The following is a 26,144-nucleotide window of genomic DNA, read 5'->3' as shown; positions in this document are numbered from 1 at the left end:
TGCTTAGATAACGCTGTTGTCGTAGACAAGTAGGGAAAGGGGGTTACTTCTTTAATCGACGAAGGACTGCTATAGTGAAATAATTAAAAGCATCTCTGCAGTCCAGACGGTCTTGATATCCCTACAAAAGCTCAGGTCTTTCGACGTTCTACATTATGCCCTCAACAACTTCAGGTCTGCCTAGGTCACTGTTTCTGCCTTGAAAGAGAAGTAAACAGAATGCAAAGGTTCAAGCCTTTGTTCAACTTCAGAACGAACAGTAATTTACAATATAAACTGATAGATACATCGTGAAAAAAAATTCAAATCAAAAGACATTATGAAACGGATGCACTAGCAACTAAAAAATTCTGTACAAAATATCCACACATGCACTCAGGTCAACATCCTTGAATAATTGTTCGTAGTTTCTTATCCACACGAGCACTCAGGTGAACATCCTTGAATAACTGTTTCTAGTTTCTTATCCACACATGCACTCAGGTCAACATCCTTGAATAACTGTTCGTAGCTTCTTATCCACACATGCACTTAGGTCAACATCCTTGAATAACTGTTCGTAGCTTCTTATCCACACATGCACTCAGGTCAACATCCTTGAATAACTGTTCGTAGCTTCTTATCCACACATGCACTTAGGTCAACATCCTTGAATGACTGTTTCTAGTTTCTTATCCACACATGCACTTAGGTCAACATCCTTGAATGATCGTCCGTAGTTTCTGAGCATCCTCTTGAAGTTTCTCGTTCTTCGGGTCAAGTTTTAGGGCAGACTCGTAATCCCTAAGAGCTGAAACATAACGCCAATAGGAAATAAGTGAGCTCACAAGCGAAAATTTAAAATGGTCCAAATCATCTTCACCATCTTCATACCTTCAACATAGTTCTCAAGTTGGGATTGAGCGGTACCCCTTCGTACAAACGCTTTACATCGCGACAGCGCGTTGGCTGCAACAGGAGGCGTGAGTAATTCCAAAGCCTACCAATATGAGAGAATGTCGAATAATCAAGAAGATCATAACAAAGACATGATTCAAGAGTATCTGTAGAAGAACAAATTGAAGCGTTATTTTCTCACACTACTGCAATCTTGAATGCATTCTTTGTACTGTTTCAACTGAAGATGACAGGCTGCTCGATTGGAATACAACGTGATGCAAAATCAAGGAAATACGCAAGTCTCAACACAAGCAAAACTTCACTTAGGTTAAACAGTTTCGTAACAAATTAATAATGTACGGTGTATCGAAATTCGAAAAGAAGACAGTTTTGAAGTGGCAGAAAACAATACATGGGATGCTACAAAAGGCAGGCATTTTAAATCACAATTTAAAGACGAAACGCCGAATTCTAGTTTATGTCCAGATGCCACAACTGTCATCGATTGACAGACATATAGGACAGAATGGACAGCTCATACATCGCTGTGAATCACAACATATAGGACAGAATGGACAGCTCATACATCGCTGTGAATCGACGGACATATAGGACAGAATGGACAGCTCATACATCGCTGTGAATCGACGGACATATAGCACAGAATGGACAGCTCATACATCGCTGTGAATCGACGGACATATAGGACAGAATGGACAGCTCATACATCGCTGTGAATCACAACATATAAATAAAATGAACAATGAAAGGATATGAGGGAATGCTTGAGTTCAAAACGATGGCAGCAGTGAAGGCATTTATTGCAGCTACAAAGTTACCAGACTTGTAGAATGACCTGTAAACATAACAGAAAAAATTCATGATGCACCCATTGACTATGGGTCATTACAATTAAATCATTAAAACCTTGCTTTATCCTTTAACCAAAACGGATTCATTTCTTCTATATCAACAGCATCCTTATTCTCAGTGTTTGTGGTTCGACTTGCTGCTGCAACTTTTGCAAGCCACTGTTTAAGGAGAATGAATTTCATTTCATGCTGCAGAAGTGAAAAAAGTCAGTACTCCAGCCTGTTCAGTCAAACCTCGTCTTCCTCAGGTGCCTTGGATTCGCGAGAGGGTGTTTTGAAAGGTCGATGAGAGAAATTGACTTGAATGGTCCCAGAGGATCTAGGAGGTGGAATATCTTTCTTCTTCTTTGCTAAAAATCACATTAAAATAAATTTTTATTTCAAACATCAAATCCACAAGCAAATCTCCTAAACCACTTACCTTTTTTAATGTACTTTTTAGGACTTTCAATAGGTTTATCTTGTATGTGACATAGATTTACTTGACTAGAAATTTTCTGTTCATCATCTTCATCATCAGCATGTACACCGTCATCATGATTAAAAATCTGTTTTCAACATTGTCTTTAAAGCAAGTGGAATTCTGTTGCACAACAATATCATTCTCTTCCGTTTCTTTTTTCCATTTTTCCAAACTTTCTGTGGCATTTTTTCGAATGAGCTTCTTTTCTTCTTCAATTCTCTTCCTTTCTTCTTCATCTTTCTGAAATATGAAATTTTTTTTCAAAAAGCTTATAATGTGAGTTTTTAACCCAAAGTAAGATAATACATACTTTCATCTGTTCTCTGAGAGCAAATCTTTCCAGCTCTCGTTTTTCCTTTGCCTTCTGCTCTTCTAACAGTTTAGCCTTTTTATGTGAGTCTTCAATGGCTTTCTGTCGAACAGAAGCCATAAATGTTTTGTCTTCTGCTTCATCTGCTTGAAGACTATACCATAGTCCAGGTTCTGTTTTTTTAAATTTGAACTTCACCAAACTTTCAACAATGCTAGCTTTACTACCTTCAACTACACTCCTTCTCAGATACACCTCAAAAATGAAGGGTGCATAGCTAACCTGAATATAAAAAATACATTTTACAGGCAAGCTGCCACAAACTTGGTGTTAACTGTTAACATCATTAAATTATAGTATCGCAAATAATGAAATACACAATTTATCAAAATATCATATTATTCATATAAATTAATAAAATATATGAGAACACCAGGGAATAAATAAACCTTGTCATTAAATACTACAGCACGCAAATTACATGATATGCTTCATAAGCTAACCTTTAAATATTGGCCAGACCAAAATATGTCTACTTTTCCAGGAGCGACTCCTTTTAATGGAACATCAATAAACACATCTTCCTCGCTCTCTTTCCATATGAAATCTTTCACAAGAATTGGCATCATGGAAACTAAATCAAACCTTCAGCTTGCCTCGTAATGACGGTCCAAAATCATGCTTTGCAAACAAAGTCCTTTCGCATAAAATAAAAAGAACAAGCGAAGAGATTAATTCAACAAACAATACGAAGATACACATGCCCGCCATTTTGAATTTTCACGTGCGTATTTCATGTCATTTTCGTGTTGAACGAGTGATTAATCAACAAAAAATAGGTACGCATAGTCTACACGCGTGTGGCATTACAGTTTGGCTACGCCAAATGCAATAAGCAGAAAATAAACGTTACATGTCGTCTATTCCCATCTAAAGCCAAATTTTTACTAACAACATAGGCATAATCACCTTATGTTAACGTCAAGTTCCTGTGCTTGTGCTTTTGCTTATGTTGATGATTGTGTATGAGGTTTCATTACACACTGCTGTAGTTTGTCTTGTCTTTACTTGTCCTGATAACGTTGTCCTTGTATACGTCTAGAATTGCCATTTGTACACTTCGTGTACACTATTATCTGCCCTTACTTTGCTCTAGACATTCACGGTACTCGTTCATTCCAAGTCTTGTGCTCAACACTGACAACACACCAAGCCCAACAACTACCTACTGATCCTAGAAGGATTCGAACCCCACATCACAACCTGAGACAAATCATTCTACACACTCGACTAGTGATGGAAAATATAGTTTATTTACGATAATAAATGCTTGAAATGTAATAAAAAATTATTTCGTAAAGTGACAATCAAGAAAACAAACCACGCATTAGGAGCATCGACTTTCAAACAATGGACATATTCACAACAGCACTGGAGATAAATCGAAAGGCATTTCGTTGTAGGAAATGATCATTTAGTGTCAGTCTGGTCACAGCGTTCAATGGTCAATTGATTTAAAGATCCCATACATATGTCTCATTTTTTGTTATCCTTCTTCTTTTTTGTATTTAGATTCGTTCTAACAGTTCCATTGTCAATAACGTCTTCTGTGAGAGTCTCCAACGATCCAGAAAGAGCATCCCTACCATCACTGAGCTTCCTTTTTCGTTTTCCGTTTGATTTTTTGTCCAACTTGTTCCTATATTAGCCAAGCAAAGACATCATTCAGACTACTAATATCTATTGCTCATATGCAAAACAATAATGTATTGGTAGGTCACATATGATGCAAACCCGTAGATTTCAGTCTTTAAACAAACTATCAGGTTTTTTAGATCATTCGATCTTCCTGCAACAGCACTTTGGAAAGCAATGTCCAAGCCATTTTCCATAGCATTTGCATCAAGCAATGAAAAAAGCTGTAAAAAAGAGTATTTAGTATCGGAGTGGTTGAATTTTCACCAAGAGCCAGAAACCGCGTTTTTCTATTCTGTAATATGGCAGTCTTGAAAAAGCCTTACTTCGGAATCAGCCTTTAATTGCTTAACAAATTGCGCAGCAAGCTTTAAGATCTGCCTCAAATGTTTTGCTTTCAATTCCGTATTTGGAGAGGAGCTATCCACGAATACCTGAAAACAAAAAAACGTGGCGTAATGATATCAAAAAAGTAGAAGACGAGTTGTGTAAATAAAGCCAAAAACCTTACCAACTGAAAGGCCTCCTGTAGCGGTTTAGCTATACTCTTTATTCTATTGTCTTTGAAATGAGCCTTAAAAAATTACATTCCAAAACTTAAAGAGAGTTTCCATGAAGCCAAAACACAAATTCAAAAAAGGAAGTAGGGAGCTATGTTTTTTTTATTAGATAAAATGAGCGAGACATACATAAATACATACCGTCCGACTGATTAGCTGAGACAACATTGCACAAGCTTGAATCTAGAATGTAAAGACATTACACCTTACATTATGTAAAAAATCATTTCTAAGGACAAGTTGCAATCGACATTGAACCTTTCTGAAGTTGTTTATTCCTTTGGTGATATATGTGACCAAATCTTCAGCCAAACCCCAGCCTATGTCCTATGATGATGATTCAAGTAAAGTGGTTGATATTTCACAGAAGAAGTTAAAAAAAGTGATTGACGTACTGGAAATCTGCTAACGAGCTCTTGGAATATGACAGGGTGCAAATTTGTACTCCTAATAAAGAGGAAATACGGCCCATTTTTTAAGAATCAACAACTCCAAGGTACCATCACAGAAGATCCAATTCCAAAATCAAAGAGAAACGTCTATAATCGCAATGAGGTACGTACCGATGAAGCATGAAATCTTCCAAGGCTTCCCCGTAGGCCTTTATCACGCGAGCACTATTTATATGTTTTGACTGGAAAGGAAAACATAAAAAATAAATATAACAGAGCCATGTAAACATCAGAAAAATATAATTTTTATGAATATGAGACAAAGTCAATATCTGACAAAGGGGGACGGAGAGATATTTGAATTATTACAGATACAATGTTAGAAAGTTAATACACAAATAATACAAAAAACACCCAAAAGAAATATCGATTCAATATGAAAAACTATACCTCGCTAAGGCGTTCGTCACTATTCTGTTTTGTTTTCTTTCCATTCGAACAGTTTGCCTCTTCGTTTCCACGTAACTGCCTTATCTTAACAAATATTTGATGAAGACTAATTGAAATGAATCATGACACCAATAACATGATTACCCTTCAATTATTAATCAAAAAATTAGAACACAAACCAAAAACAAACATCCCGATGACAAGAGTGTAACCATCGTTACAGAAGGTGCTGAAGCAAAAAAGAGACTTATGTTAATATCCTGGTATCGTCTTTTGATTCTATCTCTGGTCTTCTAATCAACGACACATTCTTCACCAATCAACTTGGTCAGTTTGTTACTAAATGCATTCTGTTATGCTTTTTTACTCGTGTTCAAGAGACACTCGCCTTTTTTCGCTTGCTCCAACAAAAATTCTATGTTCATATGAACGTTTTCAATGTAAGATGAAGAGAGATGAGGTGCCTGTATAAAGAAAAACGAAATGTAAAATATTTCTCTGTATGGTGATCGGAGGTGGAAAAAGCGATGTATATGGAATACATTCCCTTTCCAATTTAAATCTTTTACCTTTTTGATAGAGCACAACTTGTTTTTGAATATCCCTTTAGCTCGTTCACCCAACGTTTTCGAATCTCTGTCGGCTAAGCACACATGAATGACCTCCAACAAAGGTTGAATTAACTCCTGATAAGAAAAAAAATTGACATCATGCATTACACGTCTACGCAAAATTTAAAATTTTAAAATCATACAAGAATGATTTCATCTTTGGGTCGTTTTTTCACTAATATTTCAACCAAGTCCAACACTCTGCAAAAATAAATGCATGATAAAGTGACAGGCAGCTAAAATGACAAACAAATTATTTTATTCTTATAAGAGTATATGTAACCTGAGTTTAAAATGTAGTAAAGTCTTCCTTGCATCTGCAAGTAAATATTTTAGATGAATTTAGATTTTATGAGTAAAAAATTACAAAGACTAGCTTCCTCAATTTTTCCACAATAAACCAAATATAACAACTTGTCAGTTTTCAAATGAATCACTCTACCTTCGACTTTCTTCTTGTCATGTTTTGTGCGAAGACGCTGCTTGAATATTTCAGATAAAGCTTCGTCCAGTTGCATCATGTCGTCATCATCAAGATCACTTTCTGATTGGCCCGACTCGTCGCTGTCACCATCTTTCTCATTGACTGCCGCATTTCCAAGAGCAGCTTGAAGATCAATTTTCAGTAACGGATCAACAGGATCCTTTGCATCATCATCAATATCGTCATCAGACAAGTCATCGCTTTCAGAGTCATCATCAGATTCTTCCTAAATAAGGCAAAAAATGTTACTAAAATCAAACATGTACACTACACATCATATAAAGTATGTGCGATAATGGCTGTTCGTGCTGTTGCGATGTGCAGATCTAGACCTTTAGCCTTTGCTAATACACTGAAGGGAAAGGCTGGCGTATGTCTAATTACATAAGCTTAAAACACATTCAATAAACTATGTGCATTTATGTGTACCTGTAGCTGTTTTTCTTGCTCGAAATCTTCGTTTTCTAGCATTGGAATGTTCGAACAATTCTTTTGTTAGTACCTATCCAAATTACTAAATTACAAACGTATCAAAGCCATACCCTCACTATGAAGCTCAGTATCTTCATATAAACCGCTTCTAGGATGAACAGCCTGGAAAAGAAAGAAATACGATCAATACAAAAATCAACAATCGAACGTACTTCACGGCATTCGTTACTAGCCTCTAAGATGATCTTAAGGGAGGACGATGTTAGATGAGGGACAATGATGTTGAAAACTTGATCAACGACCTGACGACGAAAATTTGATGACTCGGTAATTAAACTGAGCAAGATTTCAGTTACGACATCCATCCAGTGAGGTTCATTTTCCTCTAACAACGAAAGTTACAAACAAACGATTCTGAACAAAGCATGAGGAAAGTGGAGAGATATAACTGAATAGACATCAACCAGCAGGGAAAGTTTATCAAAGCCTTTATACCTTGAGAATCAGTTGAAGTTTTTGTCGTTACATTCTCATAGCAATGAAAAAGATCCTGAAATGCAGAATTATAAAACAATGCAACCCATTACGTATGACTTCGCTGATGTTGATCGTCAAGTTAAGGCAGTCGTGACACTAGTCAAGAGTCCTCAGGAGTCACTTGACCAAAAAAATTTTCTGGAAATCTTTTCTCACAGAGATCAATCCCCGGGGTCTTTTCTAGGAAGTCTTTACGTGGAAGTCTTTTTCGCGGATATTTTCTTGTGGGTTGTTTCCTTTGGGTTTCTATAAAAGGGTCTTTATTTGTGGGCTTTTGCAAAAGCTTTAACTAGCGGGAGAGCCTTTCGGGAAAAGACCTCAGGGAAAGGGACAAGAAAGAAACCCTGGAATATATCTCCGAGAATTTAACCTCGGCGGAAGACAACAGGGTTGAAATTCTCGAGTGAGGATCACTTGACTCTAAATAAAACCACCAGTAAAGAATTCTAAAACTGACATCAACAATTCTTTTCACGACTAAACTTACTTGGACAATAAATGTTTATAAATATGTAATAATACTCCCGGCTTCAAACTACATATCATCTTTTAACGAAAATTCAATCTACGAAACTAAAACACTTGAGCTAAATTTCTTGGCAAAAATCCTAATAGCCTAAAAATAAAACAACACGTCTTTAAAAGGATGTTTATATTGATACCTCCAAGATTTCTTTAGCTTGTTTTACATCAACGAAGAGTTCAACACCAACATACAAAAACATCAAAATGAAAGCGTTTTCCTCTGGAGACAAATCATTCGTCTACAAAAAAAACCCCAATTTAGAACATCAGGATAACGACATTTTTTATTGTGGCTGGTAAATAATTCTCTTACTTTTTTCTCTAACTTTTTGACAATTTTCAGGGTTTTTTTAAAAACCTTGTGAGCCTACAACAAACGAGGATTGTAGAGTTGAATCGAATTGAAAATCTTTCCCCGTTAGCAAAGAAATAAAGTGATCATGAAAAATAATACGTCATCGACCTCGTTATCCCAAGGAATTTCCACGGAAATTGCACTGGTTCTGTTCTGTATAAGCTCCTTGGCGTGTTGCATGATGTGCGAAATCCACAGTCGTCCATCATCAGCATATCCGTGGCGTTTACCTTGAACGGTTGACTCTGAGAGATAAAAATTTGAAAGACTGTAAAACCAGCGAATAAATTCTATATAAGTACGTACTTATGATCAAACAAAGAACTTGATTCGAGAAAAGCGCAAGATAGAAAACCTCAGCAAACCCTACCGCTCGCGTATTTGTTAACATACGCTACGCGTATCATACGCGTATCATACGAAAAACATACGCGTATCATACGAGAACGATACGCGTATCATACGAGAACGATACGCGTATGATACGCGTATCATACGCAAAATTATGTTAACAAATACGCGAGCGGTACTGTAATACAATACAGTCAACTCTCAACAAAGAGAATGATGGTTTCGGCAAATAGGAACACTTACAGTCAAACAATAGAGACAGAATTTTGAAAAAAATGAAATGGATGTTTTAGGAAACATAAGCGCTCTGTGATACGAACCGCTTATTTTGCCATATAAAATTGCTTCAGTATTATTTTGTGGTAGTGAGGCAAGCTCTCCAAGGATGGCTTTAAAACGCTGCTGACAAAGAACCCGTGTGCGAGGAGATAACGGCGTGGACGATAACTTGACGAAGTAGGCGTTCTCAAACACAAAATATACCACATCCAAAACCCAGGATTTTGTATGGTTGAGCTGTTTGCATCTTATCAACGATGAAAACTACAAAAAAATTCCATCACACAAGTCAGTGAAATTATCAAAGCGACATTTTACAACGATAGAAAGAAAAAAGCACAGCTATACAGCACAATATACCAAATTTAAAACCCCTTCTCTTTTCTTCTCCATTAGAAGTTGAGTTCTGAAGAAAGAAATGAAACTAGGCATTAAAAGTGGCGAATTTCAAATATAGCTACAATAGAAATTGGAACTGGCAGAAATGTCATTTTGATGAGAAATGATTTTCAAAATTTTCTTCAGTCAATACTCTTACCCAGAATCTTCAGTATCTTCCAAGATTTTATCGGTAGTAACAAACATTTCTTTCAAACATGAAATCAAATCAGGCAAATCCTCCAAACGTAACTATGCGATAAAAAAACAGTTTAACAAACTGCTTTAGTTTCAATATTTTCGAAAAAGGTTCGTGTTTTACCTTAGGTATTAGATTTTCAACAGTTTTCGTCTTCGTAATTGCGTCGAAACAAATATTTCCATTCCTATGTTTCAAATATGCCAAAATCACAAATTTGCTAAATTTAACTCAATCCTACTAAATTAAATAATTAATATAAAACACATATACAATGCACTCACCTTGTCAGAAGTTGCATAACTACAGCAGAAATCAGTTCTTGCTTTTCTTGTTGAATGATTCCACTTCCAATGCTTTCCATCTAGAGTAATTACATAGCAATTGTCTGTCACCAAAAACTATCGCACAAGACATCTTCAACATTGATGCACAAAGGTGATTCACTAATGTTGCGATCATCATGAAAACTACGTATGCTAAACAGAAATGTCCTCAAACCATTTGCTTTGTTGCAGGGTATAGATAATTTGTGTCATGAGCCAGAGAGTTGAAGAGACAACGCATTAACTGTGGACTGAAAACGATTTCAACCTTAAAGTAAGAGGAAACTATTACGTATAAGAGAAAGATATTATTACATAACTCTCAACAGGTTCTGAAAAATACCGACTACCTATAAATGTCCAAATTGGGATTCCTAAAGAATCTGATGTCATTTGCAAGAATAGTTGAGGTACAATGACCAGAATTTGCTTGGTTCTCACCTGATCAACAGACAACATAGGAAGCACTTTTTCAAGAAGTTTAAAGCCCAAAAACTTTCGTTCGTGAGATGATTGAAAGAGATTTTCTGAAAGACAATTTAAGAGTTTTCAACATGAGAGTTGTCTTTGTCAAGATTCATGAGATAGATTCACAAGTCACCATGTAAAGCTAAATTGAACAATAATGATGTCTATGGAGTGCTGGAAGCAAGGTGCTGATACTGGAGTATTGGAAGGACAATAAGTGGGGAGGCACATGACATGTTACATATTACTTGCTAAGTAACATTTTATCAATATATGTTTAGTTTAAGGATTGCCCTTCTTTGAAAGGGACCCTTTCCTCTTTCTTCACGCTTCCAACACTCCTTGTCACTGGTGATTTCCCATTTCCCAAGCAGATCAAAATGCAACAAATTACCATCAACAACAATTAACCAGAATTTTTTGAAATCAGCTTTTTCTGACATCAACATAAAAGAAAAGACTTCTTGCCAAACAATGTGGACCCTTGGATGTGCATTATGAGAATTCTAAAACAAATTCAAAGTTGAAAATGAAAGTATTGTTACATAGTTTGAAACTTACTAAAAGCATCAAGTGCATACAACATAGAGGTTCAATACCTGCAATATCTTGGCAAGAATAGGATAGCTTTCTTTTGAATCAAAATTAGGATTCGTCCAAGATTTCTTGAAGTATTTCCCTTTCAACTCATGCTACAATTGTAAAATACAATTGAAACTGAAATATTTTAGTATTAAAATCATTTCTTGAGATAAATGAGTAAACAATGATAACTTTCAACTTGCCTTAAACAATCTCAATAGAGTCAACACAAGGAAGAGACAATCTGGGGAATACCTCTCCCACTTGCACTTTAAATCATTCTCGAGAATGGGCAAGATATGCTGGTGAAAGTCACTAAACTGCAACTAAAATAAATACAAACAGCCTGTACCAAAGTTACTGGCACATGCCTTAAAACAGATACCGCATGACCAATGAAGTTCAATGTAAATTAGTTATTCATCTAGTTTTGGCATATTACCATTGAAACTAAATCAACAATTGCTTTATAACATGTTTCTTGAAGATAGCTTTTCTTTGTTGATAATTCCTTCAAGTTTTCAATAATCAGATTAATCGATGATAATTCAATTCTTTCCTAATGGAAAAATAGTATGAAATAGGTACATGCGTTTTAAACTATATTTAAAATAAAAAGAAAAAAATAGAAATTGTAATATTTTATTTACATTTTTCTGATTTTTTGCTAAACAGACTGCTCTTCCAATGATGAAAAGCCCAAATATCTGTCCAATATAAGCATCTCTTTCTTCCTTTAAATCAGAAATCAAAAAATAATCTTTACTGATACCATTCAACATGTTTTTATGCAAATACCTGAGCTGAAGAATTCTTAGTAACAGTGAGAGATTCTTTCATCAACTCAAGAATATCCTCCACAGAGATGGAATCAAAAAGGAGAACAATTTCAATAAGAGCCATTGCAAAGCCCTGTCTTGCAGCCTTCCGTGATGATGCCAAACCTTTCACAAGACGATTTAATGTGTACTTCAGATCATCTGACTTTGAATCTTCTATTTCCTGATGAATAACCAAAACAAAAGTAATTTCCTCCATATTAAACACCAATTGATGAGTAATTTAATTTGATACAGTTGTTTACAGCTTGTCAGCTTGATATTACAGATTTTTGGAAGTAATTTATAAGCAATTTGAACAAATTGAAATCCAAATTCAAACCTTGCCAATTCAGAAATTCGAAAAACAACTGATCCAATTGCAAATGCACTATATTTGGTCATTTGTGAACAAAAAGCCAAGATAATCACCATAGGGAAAAGGGTCACATACCTCATTTTTCTCAAACGCTCTGTCACACGATTGTAAATGATTAATTAAATTTATTGCTGTATCAACGCGCGTTGTTTCATTTGTAGATGCTAGATCCCAGAAAAACGAGAGCAAAGTCTTCTCATTCATTATTTTATTTTATTTTTTTTTCATATTATTTTCACCCCTTTTCTTTCATCATGTTCAAATAAACAAAAGCACGTGTAATGAGCCCACATCACTGGATCATTTTTTTCGCAATACTTAATGTTAAGACAAACAACAAAGTTCCTGTTTGACATCTCAACAACAACGAATTTCTCGCTGATCTTTTTCGACCAGTGCACAATGTTTTCATCAAGTATTAGAAGGCTCTCCAGTCGGGTAAGACGTTCAAAAATTGATGTAAAATTTCATTAAAATGTTACCCAAAAATCACGTATTTTTTTAAAGTAATTTTTGTTTATGAAAGGGACATAATAAATTTATTTTGTATAGGATATTTACGTTGGAAAGCAGTTAAGATTTTCCTCTCGCTACTACGGCAGAAAACGACAACTTCCCGCTAATACTGTGAGTACTGTTGCAGCCTTCAATTCATGAAGATAATGTTTATAATACCAGTTGATATTTGTGCGGATAAGGGCTTGATTTGCAACATTTTGTTTACTTGAGGTCATAAATTTTGTGCCACAACAAGAGGCTTGGATCATTGAAAGATTTGGAAAATTTTCTCGCGTTTTAGATCCCGTAAGTACGTGAAAAAGGACAGGGTTTGCGCTGTTTACCAGGAAATGTTGTACATGCGTACCTATTTTTAGGGAAGAAAATAGGTACGCGCTAAGTACACTAAAATCGCTTTTCTCTTAACTGATGTTTTCAATTTTTCATACCTTCTAGGGTCTTGCAATTTTAATTCCATTTATTGAACAAATAAAGTATGTTCAAAGTTTGAAAGAGGTCGCGGTTGAAGTGCCATCACAGTCTGCTATCACTCTTGGTAAGAAAATGACGTAGCTCGATCGCAACATTTGACTAAAACTGATCGTCGTCGATTTTCTTTTGCAGATAATGTTACTCTGCAGCTTGATGGTGTCTTATATTACCGAGTTGAAGATCCTTATCAAGTACTGCCAGAGGCGTAACTAGAACGCTAATTTGGGGGGGGTGCATATTCATTTTTTCTCGTTGTGCCCTACTGAGTCTTTTGAAAGTAAAGTAACATTCAAAAGAAATCAGTGGGCATAACTGAATATATGAACATACACCCCCCCCCAATTAACGTTCTAGTTACTAAGTACACCAAATTTCATTACATCATATGTAACTTTACAACAAACCGCATTTTTCACCAAACGCATTTTTAATTAGGCATCTTATGGTGTGGAAGATTGTGAGTACGCAGTAACACAATTGGCTCAAACGACGATGCGATCCGAGTTAGGTAGAGCGAGATGTGTGTTACGAGACGAAATATTCTCATCGTCACGATAACGATTTGTTTAAATGAAAATTTTACACAGGAAAGATAACGCTCGATAAAATATTTCAAGAAAGAACGTCGTTAAACGCCAATATCGTCAGTAAGCGAGGAAAAAATGAAACAAACTATGTTTATATATGATTTAACGGTAGTTTTATGACATATTTGTTTATTCCAGATGCTATCAGTGAAGCAGCGTCAGCCTGGGGAATAAAATGTCTACGATACGAGATACGTAAGCACATAATATACTACTTTATGGCTTCTAGCAATATGATTAAAATTCATCGTTACTCACTTGACGAATTTTTCTTCATGAAAGGTGACATTCAATTGCCCAGTAAGGTCAAAGAAGCTATGCAAATGCAGGTGGAAATGTGTCAAAATAACCAATGCGGAAGCATTTATTTGATTGGTCTCGTAATTTTCCCATATTTACATGCAATCCTTTTTTCCAGGTTGAAGCGGAGCGCAAAAAGCGTGCTGCAATTTTGGAATCTGAAGGTAAATATGTATAGAAAACGTTGAAATGTTTTCAACTAAACGAGCGGCATTCGACCTAGATTGTTTCTCGTCCTGTATTAAGGGACTAAGGTTTCGGCTATCAATGTGGCCGAGGGACAGAAACAAAGTCAAATTCTTGCTTCTGAGGGAAGGAAACTGGAACAGATCAATACGGCAACAGGTGACAATGAGAACAGTATTTAATCTAATGGTACGACGGACTTATCACTCTTTCTCGTCGCCATTATTATTCAGGAGAGGCGAACGCTATCTTAGCGAAAGCGAACGCGAGAGCCGAAGCAATAATAAAGATTGCCGAGTCTTTATCACTGGAGGTAAATATTATGGACAACCGTAAAGAAATTCTTGAAATGACAGAAGTGTATTGGACATTCAAAATTTACTCTTGTAATGGAATAGTTCCTCATCACTCCCTTTGCGTCTTAATTTGGTTAAAGCCATGTCTTGACTTGATATATGTTTGGTGGAGGCCAATCATTATCTTATTATCACTTTGTCATTTTGAGAGTTCGTCAAATTCAAGCGCACGTGCACTCGTTCGAAACAGAGTAGATTCACATAAGTAAAATGTAAAGTTTCTATATTATATTCTAACTATTTCTATATTGTGTTACCAATTTCCTATTTCTTATTTCCTTCAGAGTGGAAACAATGCGGCAGCTCTCACAGTAGCTGAACAATATGTTCAAGCATTTGGTAACCTTGCCAAGACTAACAACACTGTCATATTACCTGCTAACGCTGGTGATGCTGCATCAATGGTTGCGCAGGTAGCTACGACACTTTATGACTGTTACTGCAACAACTCATGTTATTGTTTACAACAAATCAACATATGCGTTTATATGGTGCTGATCCCATCTACTGACTTATTCCATTAGTTTTTTCGATCATGTTGAGTCACTCTTTGTTAAACTACACACAGAGCAACTTTTTGTTTTCTTAAGGCAATGGCTGTATACAATCAGGTTTCAAAGCCTACTCTATCGAGTGAACCGCCATCTGACGACCCTAACGATGGAACAAAGAATCGTCCAAGTTATAATGAGAAAGACGGTCTTAAAGATAATAGTTTGGAGTCAACCCAAAATGAAAACGACTCAATAAAAATGGATTACAATGAATCGAACACTGAATGGGGACGAATGTCTGAGCCTTCACACTTTACCGTAGCGGGTTCGCCTACTCGAAAACGTGACTTTCTGTAGCATGTTTACACTAACAATTTGGAGGATTTCCTTTATGAGTATTCCAAATATCTTTGCGTTCTCGCATTGAAGTAAAAGCAATCTCCCACTACGAAATAAAAAAATAAAATACAAACGAGATACATTGCATTATATTTGAAGACATAAATGTAGAGAGAAATTTTAGGTCCTGAGTTTTCTCCAGTGGCCCATGCCATTGTCGTCATCATTTTAAATATCTGTGACTACAAGGCACAAAGCTTGAAAAGCAATATAGAAACCTTAATAAGACTTGTGAATGTACGTTATAATAACAAATATTGTTTTAGTTTTAGGTCCTCCCTCGAATCGGGGGCCCATTAAGGTTGGCGAAATGCGTCTTCAAATCTGCCCAGTCTTTCGGTGGCCTGTGGTCAAAAAGCATTATGTCGGATCATGCGTATTTAGTTATGCTTCGATTCGATTGTAGAAATGAGCGTAGTGTGATTGATGCATTGTACTAAAGCGAGCTTTGGCAAATTTCATCGCCAGATTTGGAGAAGCTAGGCCACCATGGCAACTGCTTAAGGAATGTTTTGATTCGTCGGTTATTATACCCATAGACAACTGCTACAATAGGCGAATGACAATACTGCAACCATGCTACTACAAAATCCACTTTCGGTGACAAAGAATCTTGGGAGAAAGCCGAAGCCATGTTTACGACGTAATAAGGAGCTAATAATAAACCAAATGTTACTATGACAAAAGAAACGCTACATAAAGTTTTTGATTCGACAATGGAATCACGTGAGCCTGAAATATGACGTTTCCCAACGGTCTGCGTTTCACGTGGTCGTCTTGTGATTCCTTTATGTCCATCGTCTTTAAAACCATAGCGTTTGTGATCGTCATTTTGTTGAATCTTTCTTGAGGATGGTAAAAATAAGGATTTAGGATTTAGGATTTCTTTCGTATTATATCGCGTCAGAACGCCAATCCTTATGTACATATAGACAATAGCAATAAATGGTCCAATAAATGTGCATAGCACGACCATGATGGTATATATCAATCCACTTCCGCCAGCTGACCAAGAAAGTGTACAGAATCCCTTTGCATTAGAGTACAGGTATAAATTCCAGCCGAAAACAGGGAGTATAGAAAATACAAATGAATGAAGTATCGCAAAAGAGACCATCCACTTCGCCCCTCTGATAGTAATCTGTGCAGAGAAGGTGTTTGCGATAGCCTGATAACGATACACGGCCACCACGGTAATCAGGCCATTTGATGTCGACAATAGGAACTGATTTAGAAATGCAGACAACACACACCAAGTTTCATCAAAAATCCATGAATCAACAGCGGTAGAAACGAGAGCAAATGGCATGTTTAAAATAGCAATAAGAAGGTTTACCATGGTCAGATAGAAGAGAAGCATGTTCGGGACGTTTTTCAGAGTGAAGTTCCTCACGAGTACAAAGACAACACTAGCATTTCCATAAATAGTCAACAGCAACGTGAGAGATAGTATCAGAGTTTCAATTGACCTTTCAGCCTCATTTCTCAACGATCGATCTTGAGACGACACTTCAAGAAGAATGAGGTCGCTTTGGTTACGCTTGAAGAGTTGATCCATCATGAAAAGTTTCTAAAATCTTCAATAACTGTTCTCAATGAAACTTTTAAAAAACGAATTCCTATCTCGTCGTTCTTTGTTTCCTTAATTCCAAAAGTTAAGTACAAAGATTCAGCCTAACAGAATTTTTGTCGTCACGTATGTGACAAGAAAAGTCTTATTACTTTACCTTTTAAAAACCGTCAAAGATTGCGTGCCGAAAGCCTTTTCCACAAGATGAACGTTTGAAGACTGTTGGCAAGTTAGCAAACGAAGAGGAAACATGAATAAGTACAGACCATAAGCGGGTTTATTTACATTTCGAAGCACATAACTACGCTTATGTCTACAATCAACAAGCTTAAGTCAATAATGAATAAATTAGTTGCCAGTAATTAAATTATGAGAAGAACCACTGGGAACCGACTTATGAAGGGAGGAAGAATGATAGGAAATTTCATTTTAATCAGGATTTTAAAAATTTTGTCGGAGATATACTCATTGACTTGATTAAAATACCTGTATATCAGTCGCTCCTACATCGTCAATACAATAGAAGTGAAATTCTCTGTCACGCTTTCAGTTTCGAGGCAAGCCATGAAATACTTTGATCGGGTGGCGAGAATGCTTGGCTGCGCTTCGTTAACTAAACCATCAATGTGCTCAGAAAAGCATGAAAGTAAAAAAAAACAAGCGTAAAAGAAAGCAATCACTCGGGTTCATTCTAACGTAGAAAATCTCGAGTGAATTTTGAGGAGCGAATTTTCACCGTGAAATCATTTTGAACTTTCAGTTGCAACCAGTTCTAAGCTCACGGTGTCAAAAATTCAACACCAGCGTTTGAAAAAGTGGACAAAGGCAACATGATCAAAACTGCATTATTTATGAAGCCATATAATCGAGATGCAACATAGCGCGATTCTGATTGGCAGACGCACGACATGATAAATCTTGCAGCCGTTATGACATTATCATCGGAATATTTGCTAAAGACAAATTTGAGTTTGCCAAAAGTCGAACAACAAAAAGCGACGGGGAAAGTACACGACAACATTCAATTTACAATAATTTGGAAGGTTTATCAGCAACATTTTCGAGATGCCGCGATCTTTCTTGATAAAACAAAAAGTGATCAAGAAATACTCGCGTGATGAATGCTGTTATCCTGGTATGAAATAAATGAAATATTGTTTTTTTTATTTGACTGACCAATTGAAGAAAACCCAGATGTCGACGCATACAAATGGATGATTTGTCTCTGAAATTTCTTTGAACGCCAAATATACATTTTAGCCTGACATATTCGTGGTGCACGTGCAGCACTTCAAAGAAGTTTTCATTGCAGACCTTTAGAAAGTTTTGTCAAGAAAGAAATATCGTAATGTCATGCATAGAGCAAAATAATACTTTCACGTCTGGTTGGTGGTATTGATTCACAGAAAACCCCCACCAAACCCTACAGTTTAATAAACTAAGATTTGAAAACGCATTTTATCTCTCAATACAGATAACGCCCCATATTTCTGGCCAGATGATACAACAGCAGAACTCGACAGCCCACCGTTCGGGTATGAAAAAATGTACGACCTAGGACCTAATCGCAAAGCTGCAGATGATCATCAAATAAGAGAGGATTTGGCATCATGGAAATCGCGAGAAATCATAGATCATGGGGGTTTAGAGGATAATCGGGTGCCTATGGGATCGCCAAACTCTAAAAGTCCACAAACACCATCTATGTTCTATGAAAATCATTGGATAACACAGTCGACCCTATTTCCTTTCCCTTTTCACGATTTTGAGAAGAGACAACAGGCCGAGGGGGTTGAAGGAGAGTCAACAGAAAACCAGAAGTCGCAACTACAATGTGCCACGTGTAAAGCGAAGTTTGACACGCGCAATGCATTAGAAGAACACGCGAAAACGCATTCAAATACCAATCGAAACTACACGTGCAATTTCTGCAACAAGTCTTTCTCTCGCTCCTGGAATTTTCAACGGCACATTTTGATTCACAAAGGTAAAATAAAGTGTTTATGACCTACGCTTTCTAATTGCATTGCAAAGACTTCCTGGAGATATTTAACTTAGCCATTATTCACGAGAGCAACAGTTTAAAAAAGAATACATATGTAGACAAATATGAGTATACAAAAGTTACACATCAAAACTATCCATAGAAACTACTTATTCCTAAAGCTAAATATGTAATGTGATGTTATATGTAGAGATAATATTTACATGACACAAAAGTTAAATATCTCTAAGTAGAAAAGAAAACAAACACATTTATTACGACTTTCATGATAAACTATTATCGAGTGAACTATTCAAACTTTACTGCACTTTTACTAGGTGAAAAACCACACAAATGTGAAAAGTGCCCAAAGGCCTTCGTTCTTGCCGCTCATTTAAAGATCCACAACCGCATACATACCGGAGAAAAGCCCTACACATGCGAGGTGTGTTCTAGGGGATTTGCACAGCTCACGAACCTGCAGCGTCACGTTTTAACGCATACCGGGCAAAAGCCCCACAAATGCTCTTACTGCCCGAAAGGCTTTGTGAGTTCAAGTGACCTAAGACGTCACGTGAGAACGCACACGGGAGAAAAACCCTACCAGTGCAAGGTATGCCCCAAGGCATTCACCACTTCTGGAAATCTGCACTCACATATGCTTACGCACAGCGGTGAGCGTCCTTTTCAATGTAAAATTTGTAAATGGAAATTTATATCATCCAGCAACCTTCGCACTCATATGAGAATACACCACAAGAAGTCAGCAGCCACGAGTTCATACACGTAGGGATCACACTGAGATAACATAAAGTATCGAGGCATTCGATGAAGAAACCTTATTGCATTGCTTGTACTTCGAGTACTGTGGCAAAATATCAACTAGGCTGACATAAAAATCATTTAAGCTGAATAAATATAATATATAAAACGCTTTTAGGCAATTAACGGTTAAATTACTGCCCAAAATGAGGGGGGAGGGTTTAGTTTCTCTAAGTATAGAGGCCTAAGTGATTTGAAACTATAATATTGAAGACCAGTGGGTCAAAACGTCGACAAATTTACATAAATATTTTAACTTACTATAGCAACACAGATATTTGATGAATAAAGCCACATAGTTTCCAGGCTGCCTTGAATAAATACATTATCTATATAAATTAACAGTAATTGTAAAAAGTGAGAAAAATACATAAAATATACAGATCAAATGATTTCCGTAGAAGCGACATAAAATTCTTCATTCACAATGCCAAACATGACATGACTTAATGGCAATCAAATAGAGAGAGCTTGCAGATACTTTCCCATTCTCAGTTTGGCAAGTAAGAGTCAAAAACCAGTGGAAATATATTGCTATCAAAAATCCATCACGATCTATTTCGATCCCACCTTGAATGGTAAACTACGCCACATACGAGGACTTTCACATATGCTCCTTTGAGCCGTCATGGTGTCTGATGTGAAAGTTTACAACATATTCGGCGTTAGTTCGCTGTACTGAGATGCCAAATGGAGCGAAAGGATGAAAGGTGAAGGCTACAAGACGTCTTGCAGAGGGAGGAGAAGGCCGACCCAGAAATCCTGCATGTATCTTGAACTTAAGTAAACCTGATTCACGGGAATAGAATCTACAAATAAAATGATAAGAAGTTTGGGGTTGTTTAACAAACATATGTTTACTATACGTGAGCCGTGTGAAAAATTACAAAATCCCAATTATGAAATACATCCGCTTACTGTGCGTGTGTAAATAATATCATTGCATTAATTCATAATTGTTTTAAAAAAAAATTGAATCTCTTATATCTTCACGTAAAATATAGAAAACGCTCGACTGCTTTATATGATCAAATATGGTCATCGCGATATACTAATGTTGGTAAAAAATAGTGGACGGGGGGGAGGCGACAAGTGATGAACCAACCTGATCGGATGATCTCCACAGGCCTTCGGTCTCTCCATTACCGACACCCACTTGTCATCGTAGCTAAATAAGGAGAGATCAAGATACGGGCTACTGCTGTAAGACTGAGAACTGATTGGTAGTTGCGCCAAGAGGCGCTTCACTGCCTCCGTCTGCCCACCATATTTGGCATTGATGATCGTGTGTTTGAATCTTCTGAGAATCTGCCGAGCGTGGATGTTACTAGACGCAGAGCACGTGAACTGAGCTATATTGTGTAGCATTGCATTTCTAAAATGATCACAAAACTGCTCGAATAAGTCTAACAATTCCTCGGACGTGTTTTCATACACCGCAACAATCTTCGTGCTCTTCATGTCGTAGATGACGAAAAAAGAAGGCTGCGAATTGGGATCGTTTGCACGAAGCGTGACGACGTCCTCACTGGCGTATTTGATGAACATATGATCTTCATCGAGCAGTTGCATTTTCCACATTTTCAAATTCCGAAAGAGATCAAAATGCTGATAAAATCGTCTTATTGCTAAAGGAGTGCCGATACTCCGAGCTCTTCGCCACAAAAAGACAAGCAAACGATGCTTCAAGCCATTTATGCATTTCTCGTTGTACGGTCTGACGGGGCGGTTGTCCTGCAACCTGACCATGGCCACCATCATCTCGTCATCCTCATTGCAAAAACGACCAATGGTCCTGACATCAATGAACTGACCGTCAGAGGTTACTTGGAAAATATGTATCGTCTGATGTTGAACAGATAAGACGGCTAAAAGGTCTTTATACAAGTATAAGCCTTGATTGTGCGACAAAAATATCTTATCACATTTGAATGACCGAGAGTCGGACAGTGTACCAGTATATAGATCTATCAAGTGCAATGTATAGTCTTCTAGAGCACATCGCTGGGGATGGGGTGTCACCGATTCGTTATTTCGATACACATCATAAAAAAATGGATGCGGATCCTCGGGCAGTTGAAATGCACTACAAACAATGACATATCGGCCATCATCTGTAAACAGACTACATTCACGATTGAGATGCTCATTGTTTGGCGCAATAGTAGTGACCGCACGCAACCGAAAGAATTTTTGAAACAAGTTACTGCGAAAGTAAGCAGAGTCAATACGTTGTGCAGCCAACATTTCGCCTGCAGCGCTTGCTCCTTGGAATTCATAAATTTCCAAGGAATGTTGATCGAGCGAAAATGCAACAAAGTGTCTTCCATCTGGGGAAAACTTTCGTAGATAACAAGGGGGTTTTTCGACATTAACAATAGTGAAGTTAGGGAAAATATTTTGGTTAAAAGATCTTGCCTGATGAACTTGAGTACCTGGTGGTCTGAGAGCTCCGGTCGCTCTTTGATGTAATTTCCACACAATATTTTGATTTTTGATCCGCCTTGGCTTGAAATTCAAAGTCCCAGACTTTAAATACTCATCCATGGAAAAATTCAACCATTAATTATCATCTCAAAAGAGAAATTCGCCCTAAAACAATGAAACAAAAATCACAACATAAACATTAGCCGCCATATTACTTTGACCTCGCACAGAAGCCTGGGACCTAACAACCGAACTGTAACAACAACTGGAACGATAACTCCTGTAATTTTTTCTCGTGAATGGTTGAAGTCAAAGTGAAGCAAGCAGCATAAAACGTGTTAACAACTCCCTCTCTCTCCCCCCGTTGGCATTAAGCAACTGACAACGACAGACAACCGGAAGTATTGAAAAATATTGCATAATTTTATACAGCGTTGAACTTACAAAAAATGACAAATTTGTCTGGCTGTTGTTGTATATCTTCGTAGCTTCTATTTTAATATTATAATATTATATTTATATCATTACAAATTGTACTCTACAAATGAAAAAAACTAGTTTTGTGAAATTACTTAAACATGCGTATCGGCAATGGATAAACGCCGCAACTCCATTTTATCCGTTTTCATTGGATCATATTTGAGTTCGACTGCGTCATCATTCCCTACATGCTCATCGGGGAAGGTATCCCCAGTCTTCAATGCACGAACTAGGTCATTAAGATCTTGCGATAATTCTTCTTCTTCATTTTCCAGGACGTCATCGTCGTCTCCTAGCTTCTCGCCATTGAAAGAGTCATAAAGTGGATTGACTTCGACCAATGGAGAATCGTTGTAACCACGTCTGCTGCCTTTAGGTGTAGCACCATCAAATTGATCACCATCCCATTCATTCTAAACAAGGAAGAAATCATTAATGAACAACACAATCACGTCAATACAGACAGTGTACAAAGAAAATCAAAAGAAAGTTTAAACTTACCCCAGATGGAGGTGATAGGCGAAGTTCTGATTTTGCAGCACTATTCAAACTCTGTGTATCGTACATTACTGGTCTTTCTGCATAGTAATCAGTCGGTGAAGGATTGTGTATTGAAGGGGAATTGGTATGCAGCAAGTAGGTTTTATTTCGATATTTCTCGCGACACTGGTTACGCAATACAAAGTAAACAACAAACACGTATACTCCCTAAAAATAGCAGTCAAAAATACGTTCATATCTTATCGTGTGTCAGACGTTTTAAATCAGCATCGAGATGTTAATGGCTTGCACGTATGTTGTATGAGTAATGACAACTAGAATGATGTCTATTATGTGGGAAGATTATCGTGTATGGACAAAGGTGTAGCAAGCTGCAAGTTTTGGTACTACAATGTAAATTTCAGAGCATTATCACAGTTCATTTCTTTAAAAATCTATTGCTTTGGCAGTGAGTTAAGACGGAAAAGTTTCCAGGCTGTCTACGCCACTGATTGTGCATGGATTAGGAAAGATTCACACTGTATGAATCTTGTTAAAATTATCTTTCTTTCAGAGGGAATTAGCCACTTACAGTAAACCCATCGAATGCGGCAAATAGGATAGCTAGCCATAACTTTCCATATGCCAGGTGGAGACCAGCAAAAAGCCACGTCATCGTGATGGTGAAAAAGATAATCCACAAATGCAACACTTCTGATGAAACAAAAATGGGAAGTAAAATATTCATGTTAGGAAATTACACAATCAAAAAGAAATTTACTGGAAGCACACGATGATTGAACGATAAAGTATGGCTCGTACAAAACCGATGACTTCATATGGCTGATGTCATGAAACAAATTCAAACAATACCTTGCATGTTGTGATTTCCACGGAAAATATCGTCGTATAGCTTCCATTGCAAGGTCACCTGATACGCTTGCGTCATGACGACCCCCACTGCGAGTAAAAAGAAGAGGACTGGACCCAAGACACTAGCCAACGCTCCGTATCCGTTCGAAATAAAACACCTGAAATAAATAGTTCTTATAATTTATTGAGTAAAAGTAAGAAAATAACAATCCTTCAACATTATTATTAACAAATAGAAATGCATTTTCTATTAAGGTTCCTCGGGTTGATATTTTTATTGAATGAATGAATCGCTCCAAATGATGGAGATGTGTTAAAGTCGTGTAAAAAATCATTGAAATCCAATTCCATCGAAAAAAATCCACTCACATATCGCCATTGTTATGAACATCCGCATAAATTTCTGTGATATTCCATTTATAGAGAGATCGAGTTATTATGACGTAAAGAGCGACACACAATACAGGAATACCTAAAGAAACATATAAAATAGATGGTAAAAGTTATTTTAATGGTAAAAGTAGTAAAGAAGCATTATCATGATCACTTTTTTCAAACAAGAATAATTCATCTTTTGTCCCAAAACAACTAAGATAAATGAAGAAAGAGGCAAAACAACTAAGATAAATGAAGAAAGAGGGAAAGCAACTAAGATAAATGAAGAAAGAGGAAAAGCAACTAAGATAAATGAAGAAAGCAGCAAAACAACTAAGATAAATGAAGAAAGAGGCAAAACAATCTTACCCCATCCGAGCATGAAGTAAAGAACAAATTTCCGATCAGTGTGTTCATCATTCAGCACGAGAATTCGCCATAAATTACAGCACTGTGAATTAAATGGTGTATGATTTCACAAAGAAACGTTAAAATAGAATGATCACGTGTAACTAGAAAATTGAAAGTACCAGCTACATGTAACAACATAGGACTACAGGTGATAATATAGAACTACAGGTAACAACATAGTAGTCCTATGTATGTAGGTAACAATACACGACAAAAGATAACAATAAGAGACTAAAGGTAACAATAAAAGACTAAAGGTAACAATAAGAGACTAAAGGTAACAATAAAAGACTAAAGATAACAATAAGAGACTAAAGGTAACAATAAAAGACTAAAGGTAACAATAAAAGACTAAAGGTAACAATAAAGGACTAAAGATAACAGTAAAGGACTAAAGGTAACAATACACGACTAAATGTAACAATAAAGGACTAAAGATAACAATAAAGGACTAAAGGTAACAATAAAGGACTAAAGGTAACAATAAAGGACTAAAGGTAACAATAAGGGACTAAAGGTAACAGTAAAGGACTAAAGGTAACAATTAAGGACTAAAGGTAACAATAAAGGACTAAAGATAACAACATAGGACTAAAGGTAGCAACATCGGTGTACGAGTATTAACATAGGACTACATATATCAACAAAGGACTACAGGTAACAATATAGGACTGCCGGTAACAACATAGGACTATTTGTAGCTAAATACGTGAACAAGTTGCTATAGAACATAGCGTTACGTAGATGTTACAATATAAGACTACAGGTTAAAACGCTAGACGTTGCGAATGTTTCATTTCTCAACTTATACAAAATGATTACCTGAACAAATATCCAGCAGAATTGGGCAAGTAAAAAATAATGTATTAGAATTCCTAATGTTGAACATTCTTGAAGTTTGCTAGTCAAGTTTGGACTAACATAAGCAGCGACTACGACGAGCAAATGAAGAGCAAAACCAGCGAAGAACATGTGCATCAATAACTTGGCGGAGAACGTATTTTCTCTTGCGCAAATGTGATGAGAAAGTATTACAAGGAAGAAGGAAATCTATAAAAAAGAAAG

The 26,144-nt window shown here is 36.7% G+C and overlaps 7 protein-coding genes across 8 annotated transcripts in view; 2 read left to right on the top strand and 5 right to left on the bottom strand.

The window, feature by feature from the left end:
- Positions 1 to 220: 220 nt before the first annotated feature.
- LOC124458149 (dynein axonemal assembly factor 4-like) lies at positions 221 to 3,308 on the bottom strand. The gene is given in 10 exon segments (XM_047008233.1): positions 221 to 790; positions 874 to 979; positions 1,079 to 1,151; positions 1,655 to 1,735; positions 1,807 to 1,910; positions 1,986 to 2,101; positions 2,173 to 2,306; positions 2,309 to 2,454; positions 2,525 to 2,806; positions 3,028 to 3,308. Coding segments are annotated over 10 exon segments (1,263 nt in total). The 5' UTR covers positions 3,151 to 3,308; the 3' UTR covers positions 221 to 692.
- Positions 3,309 to 3,815: 507 nt separating this feature from the next.
- Positions 3,816 to 12,699, bottom strand: LOC124459459 (rDNA transcriptional regulator pol5-like). 2 transcript variants are annotated; one of them, XM_047008914.1, is made up of 36 exons: positions 12,421 to 12,699; positions 11,947 to 12,150; positions 11,799 to 11,882; positions 11,591 to 11,707; positions 11,352 to 11,474; positions 11,166 to 11,258; positions 10,961 to 11,072; positions 10,540 to 10,625; positions 10,274 to 10,366; positions 10,057 to 10,136; positions 9,896 to 9,959; positions 9,734 to 9,825; positions 9,556 to 9,601; positions 9,237 to 9,459; positions 8,674 to 8,810; positions 8,524 to 8,577; positions 8,348 to 8,449; positions 7,644 to 7,698; positions 7,382 to 7,533; positions 7,259 to 7,310; positions 7,146 to 7,180; positions 6,675 to 6,942; positions 6,516 to 6,549; positions 6,376 to 6,433; positions 6,191 to 6,307; positions 6,010 to 6,085; positions 5,801 to 5,850; positions 5,622 to 5,705; positions 5,343 to 5,413; positions 5,175 to 5,226; positions 5,038 to 5,106; positions 4,921 to 4,962; positions 4,731 to 4,793; positions 4,546 to 4,653; positions 4,319 to 4,443; positions 3,816 to 4,223 (listed from the first exon to the last, which is right to left on the bottom strand). In XM_047008914.1, exons 1-36 carry the CDS (start codon positions 12,547 to 12,549, stop codon positions 4,061 to 4,063), a joined length of 3,513 nt encoding a protein of 1,170 aa, XP_046864870.1. In that variant the 5' UTR covers positions 12,550 to 12,699; the 3' UTR covers positions 3,816 to 4,060. The 2 variants fall into 2 exon arrangements, with proteins under 2 accessions (XP_046864870.1, XP_046864871.1); XM_047008915.1 differs by lacking the exon at positions 4,319 to 4,443.
- On the top strand, positions 12,689 to 15,730 carry LOC124459466 (stomatin-like protein 2, mitochondrial). Its single transcript, XM_047008923.1, has 14 exons — positions 12,689 to 12,783; positions 12,898 to 12,972; positions 13,075 to 13,149; positions 13,300 to 13,399; positions 13,468 to 13,526; positions 13,771 to 13,843; positions 13,923 to 13,982; positions 14,061 to 14,117; positions 14,205 to 14,251; positions 14,341 to 14,386; positions 14,469 to 14,567; positions 14,642 to 14,721; positions 15,049 to 15,177; positions 15,355 to 15,730. Exons 1-14 carry the CDS (start codon positions 12,748 to 12,750, stop codon positions 15,613 to 15,615), a joined length of 1,197 nt encoding a protein of 398 aa, XP_046864879.1. The 5' UTR covers positions 12,689 to 12,747; the 3' UTR covers positions 15,616 to 15,730.
- Positions 15,725 to 18,037, bottom strand: LOC124459470 (G-protein coupled receptor 161-like). The gene is made up of 2 exons (XM_047008926.1): positions 17,385 to 18,037; positions 15,725 to 17,298 (listed from the first exon to the last, which is right to left on the bottom strand). The coding sequence occupies exon 2, from the start codon at positions 17,216 to 17,218 to the stop codon at positions 16,094 to 16,096; it is 1,125 nt and encodes a 374-aa protein (XP_046864882.1). The 5' UTR covers positions 17,219 to 17,298; positions 17,385 to 18,037; the 3' UTR covers positions 15,725 to 16,093.
- Positions 18,038 to 18,292: 255 nt separating this feature from the next.
- Positions 18,293 to 19,234, top strand: LOC124433291 (zinc finger protein 13-like). The gene is made up of 2 exons (XM_046983052.1): positions 18,293 to 18,362; positions 18,702 to 19,234. Exons 1-2 carry the CDS (start codon positions 18,293 to 18,295, stop codon positions 19,232 to 19,234), a joined length of 603 nt encoding a protein of 200 aa, XP_046839008.1.
- A 1,021-nt stretch (positions 19,235 to 20,255) lies between these two features.
- Positions 20,256 to 22,767, bottom strand: LOC124459463 (DET1 homolog). Its single transcript, XM_047008920.1, has 2 exons — positions 21,139 to 22,767; positions 20,256 to 20,842 (listed from the first exon to the last, which is right to left on the bottom strand). The coding sequence occupies exons 1-2, from the start codon at positions 22,578 to 22,580 to the stop codon at positions 20,638 to 20,640; spliced, it is 1,647 nt and encodes a 548-aa protein (XP_046864876.1). The 5' UTR covers positions 22,581 to 22,767; the 3' UTR covers positions 20,256 to 20,637.
- A 95-nt stretch (positions 22,768 to 22,862) lies between these two features.
- Positions 22,863 to 26,144, bottom strand: part of LOC124433290 (adhesion G-protein coupled receptor V1-like) — a 42,642-nt gene continuing 39,360 nt past the window's right edge. Inside the window, exons 65-71 of the mRNA XM_046983051.1 lie at positions 25,902 to 26,129; positions 25,038 to 25,119; positions 24,663 to 24,765; positions 24,294 to 24,451; positions 24,013 to 24,134; positions 23,442 to 23,648; positions 22,863 to 23,353 (exon numbers count right to left, since the gene is read on the bottom strand). Of these exons, the coding sequence (XP_046839007.1) occupies positions 23,033 to 23,353; positions 23,442 to 23,648; positions 24,013 to 24,134; positions 24,294 to 24,451; positions 24,663 to 24,765; positions 25,038 to 25,119; positions 25,902 to 26,129 (1,221 nt within the window). The 3' untranslated portion in view covers positions 22,863 to 23,032. The remainder of the gene's footprint in view (positions 23,354 to 23,441; positions 23,649 to 24,012; positions 24,135 to 24,293; positions 24,452 to 24,662; positions 24,766 to 25,037; positions 25,120 to 25,901; positions 26,130 to 26,144) is intronic.

This window comes from Xenia sp. Carnegie-2017, unplaced genomic scaffold, assembly GCF_021976095.1.
Source record: "Xenia sp. Carnegie-2017 unplaced genomic scaffold, XeniaSp_v1 HiC_scaffold_13, whole genome shotgun sequence".
NCBI lineage: Eukaryota > Metazoa > Cnidaria > Anthozoa > Malacalcyonacea > Xeniidae > Xenia > Xenia sp. Carnegie-2017.
This window is presented reverse-complemented; position numbering and strand designations above follow the sequence as displayed.

Bases quoted from the DNA above. Each gene is read 5' to 3' on its own strand.
- LOC124459459 (XM_047008914.1), bottom strand. From the start codon at position 12,549: ATGAATGAGAAGACTTTGCTCTCGTTTTTCTGGGATCTAGCATCTACA. The intron at 11,708-11,798 runs GTAAATAAAATA...TTTTTCCATTAG, and splicing joins TAGCAAAAAATCAGAAAAAT to GAAAGAATTGAATTATCATC. The intron at 8,811-9,236 runs GTTCGTATCACA...TTTATCTCTCAG, and splicing joins TTTATATGGCAAAATAAGCG to AGTCAACCGTTCAAGGTAAA.
- LOC124459466 (XM_047008923.1), top strand. From the start codon at position 12,748: ATGTTTTCATCAAGTATTAGAAGGCTCTCCAGTCGG. The intron at 13,400-13,467 runs GTAAGAAAATGA...TTTCTTTTGCAG, and splicing joins ACAGTCTGCTATCACTCTTG to ATAATGTTACTCTGCAGCTT. The intron at 14,118-14,204 runs GTAAGCACATAA...TCTTCATGAAAG, and splicing joins ATGTCTACGATACGAGATAC to GTGACATTCAATTGCCCAGT.
- LOC124459470 (XM_047008926.1), bottom strand. From the start codon at position 17,218: ATGATGGATCAACTCTTCAAGCGTAACCAAAGCGACCTCATTCTTCTT.
- LOC124433291 (XM_046983052.1), top strand. From the start codon at position 18,293: ATGCCGCGATCTTTCTTGATAAAACAAAAAGTGATCAAGAAATACTCG. The intron at 18,363-18,701 runs GTATGAAATAAA...CTCTCAATACAG, and splicing joins TGATGAATGCTGTTATCCTG to ATAACGCCCCATATTTCTGG.
- LOC124459463 (XM_047008920.1), bottom strand. From the start codon at position 22,580: ATGGATGAGTATTTAAAGTCTGGGACTTTGAATTTCAAGCCAAGGCGG. The intron at 20,843-21,138 runs GTTGGTTCATCA...TTTTATTTGTAG, and splicing joins TGTGGAGATCATCCGATCAG to ATTCTATTCCCGTGAATCAG.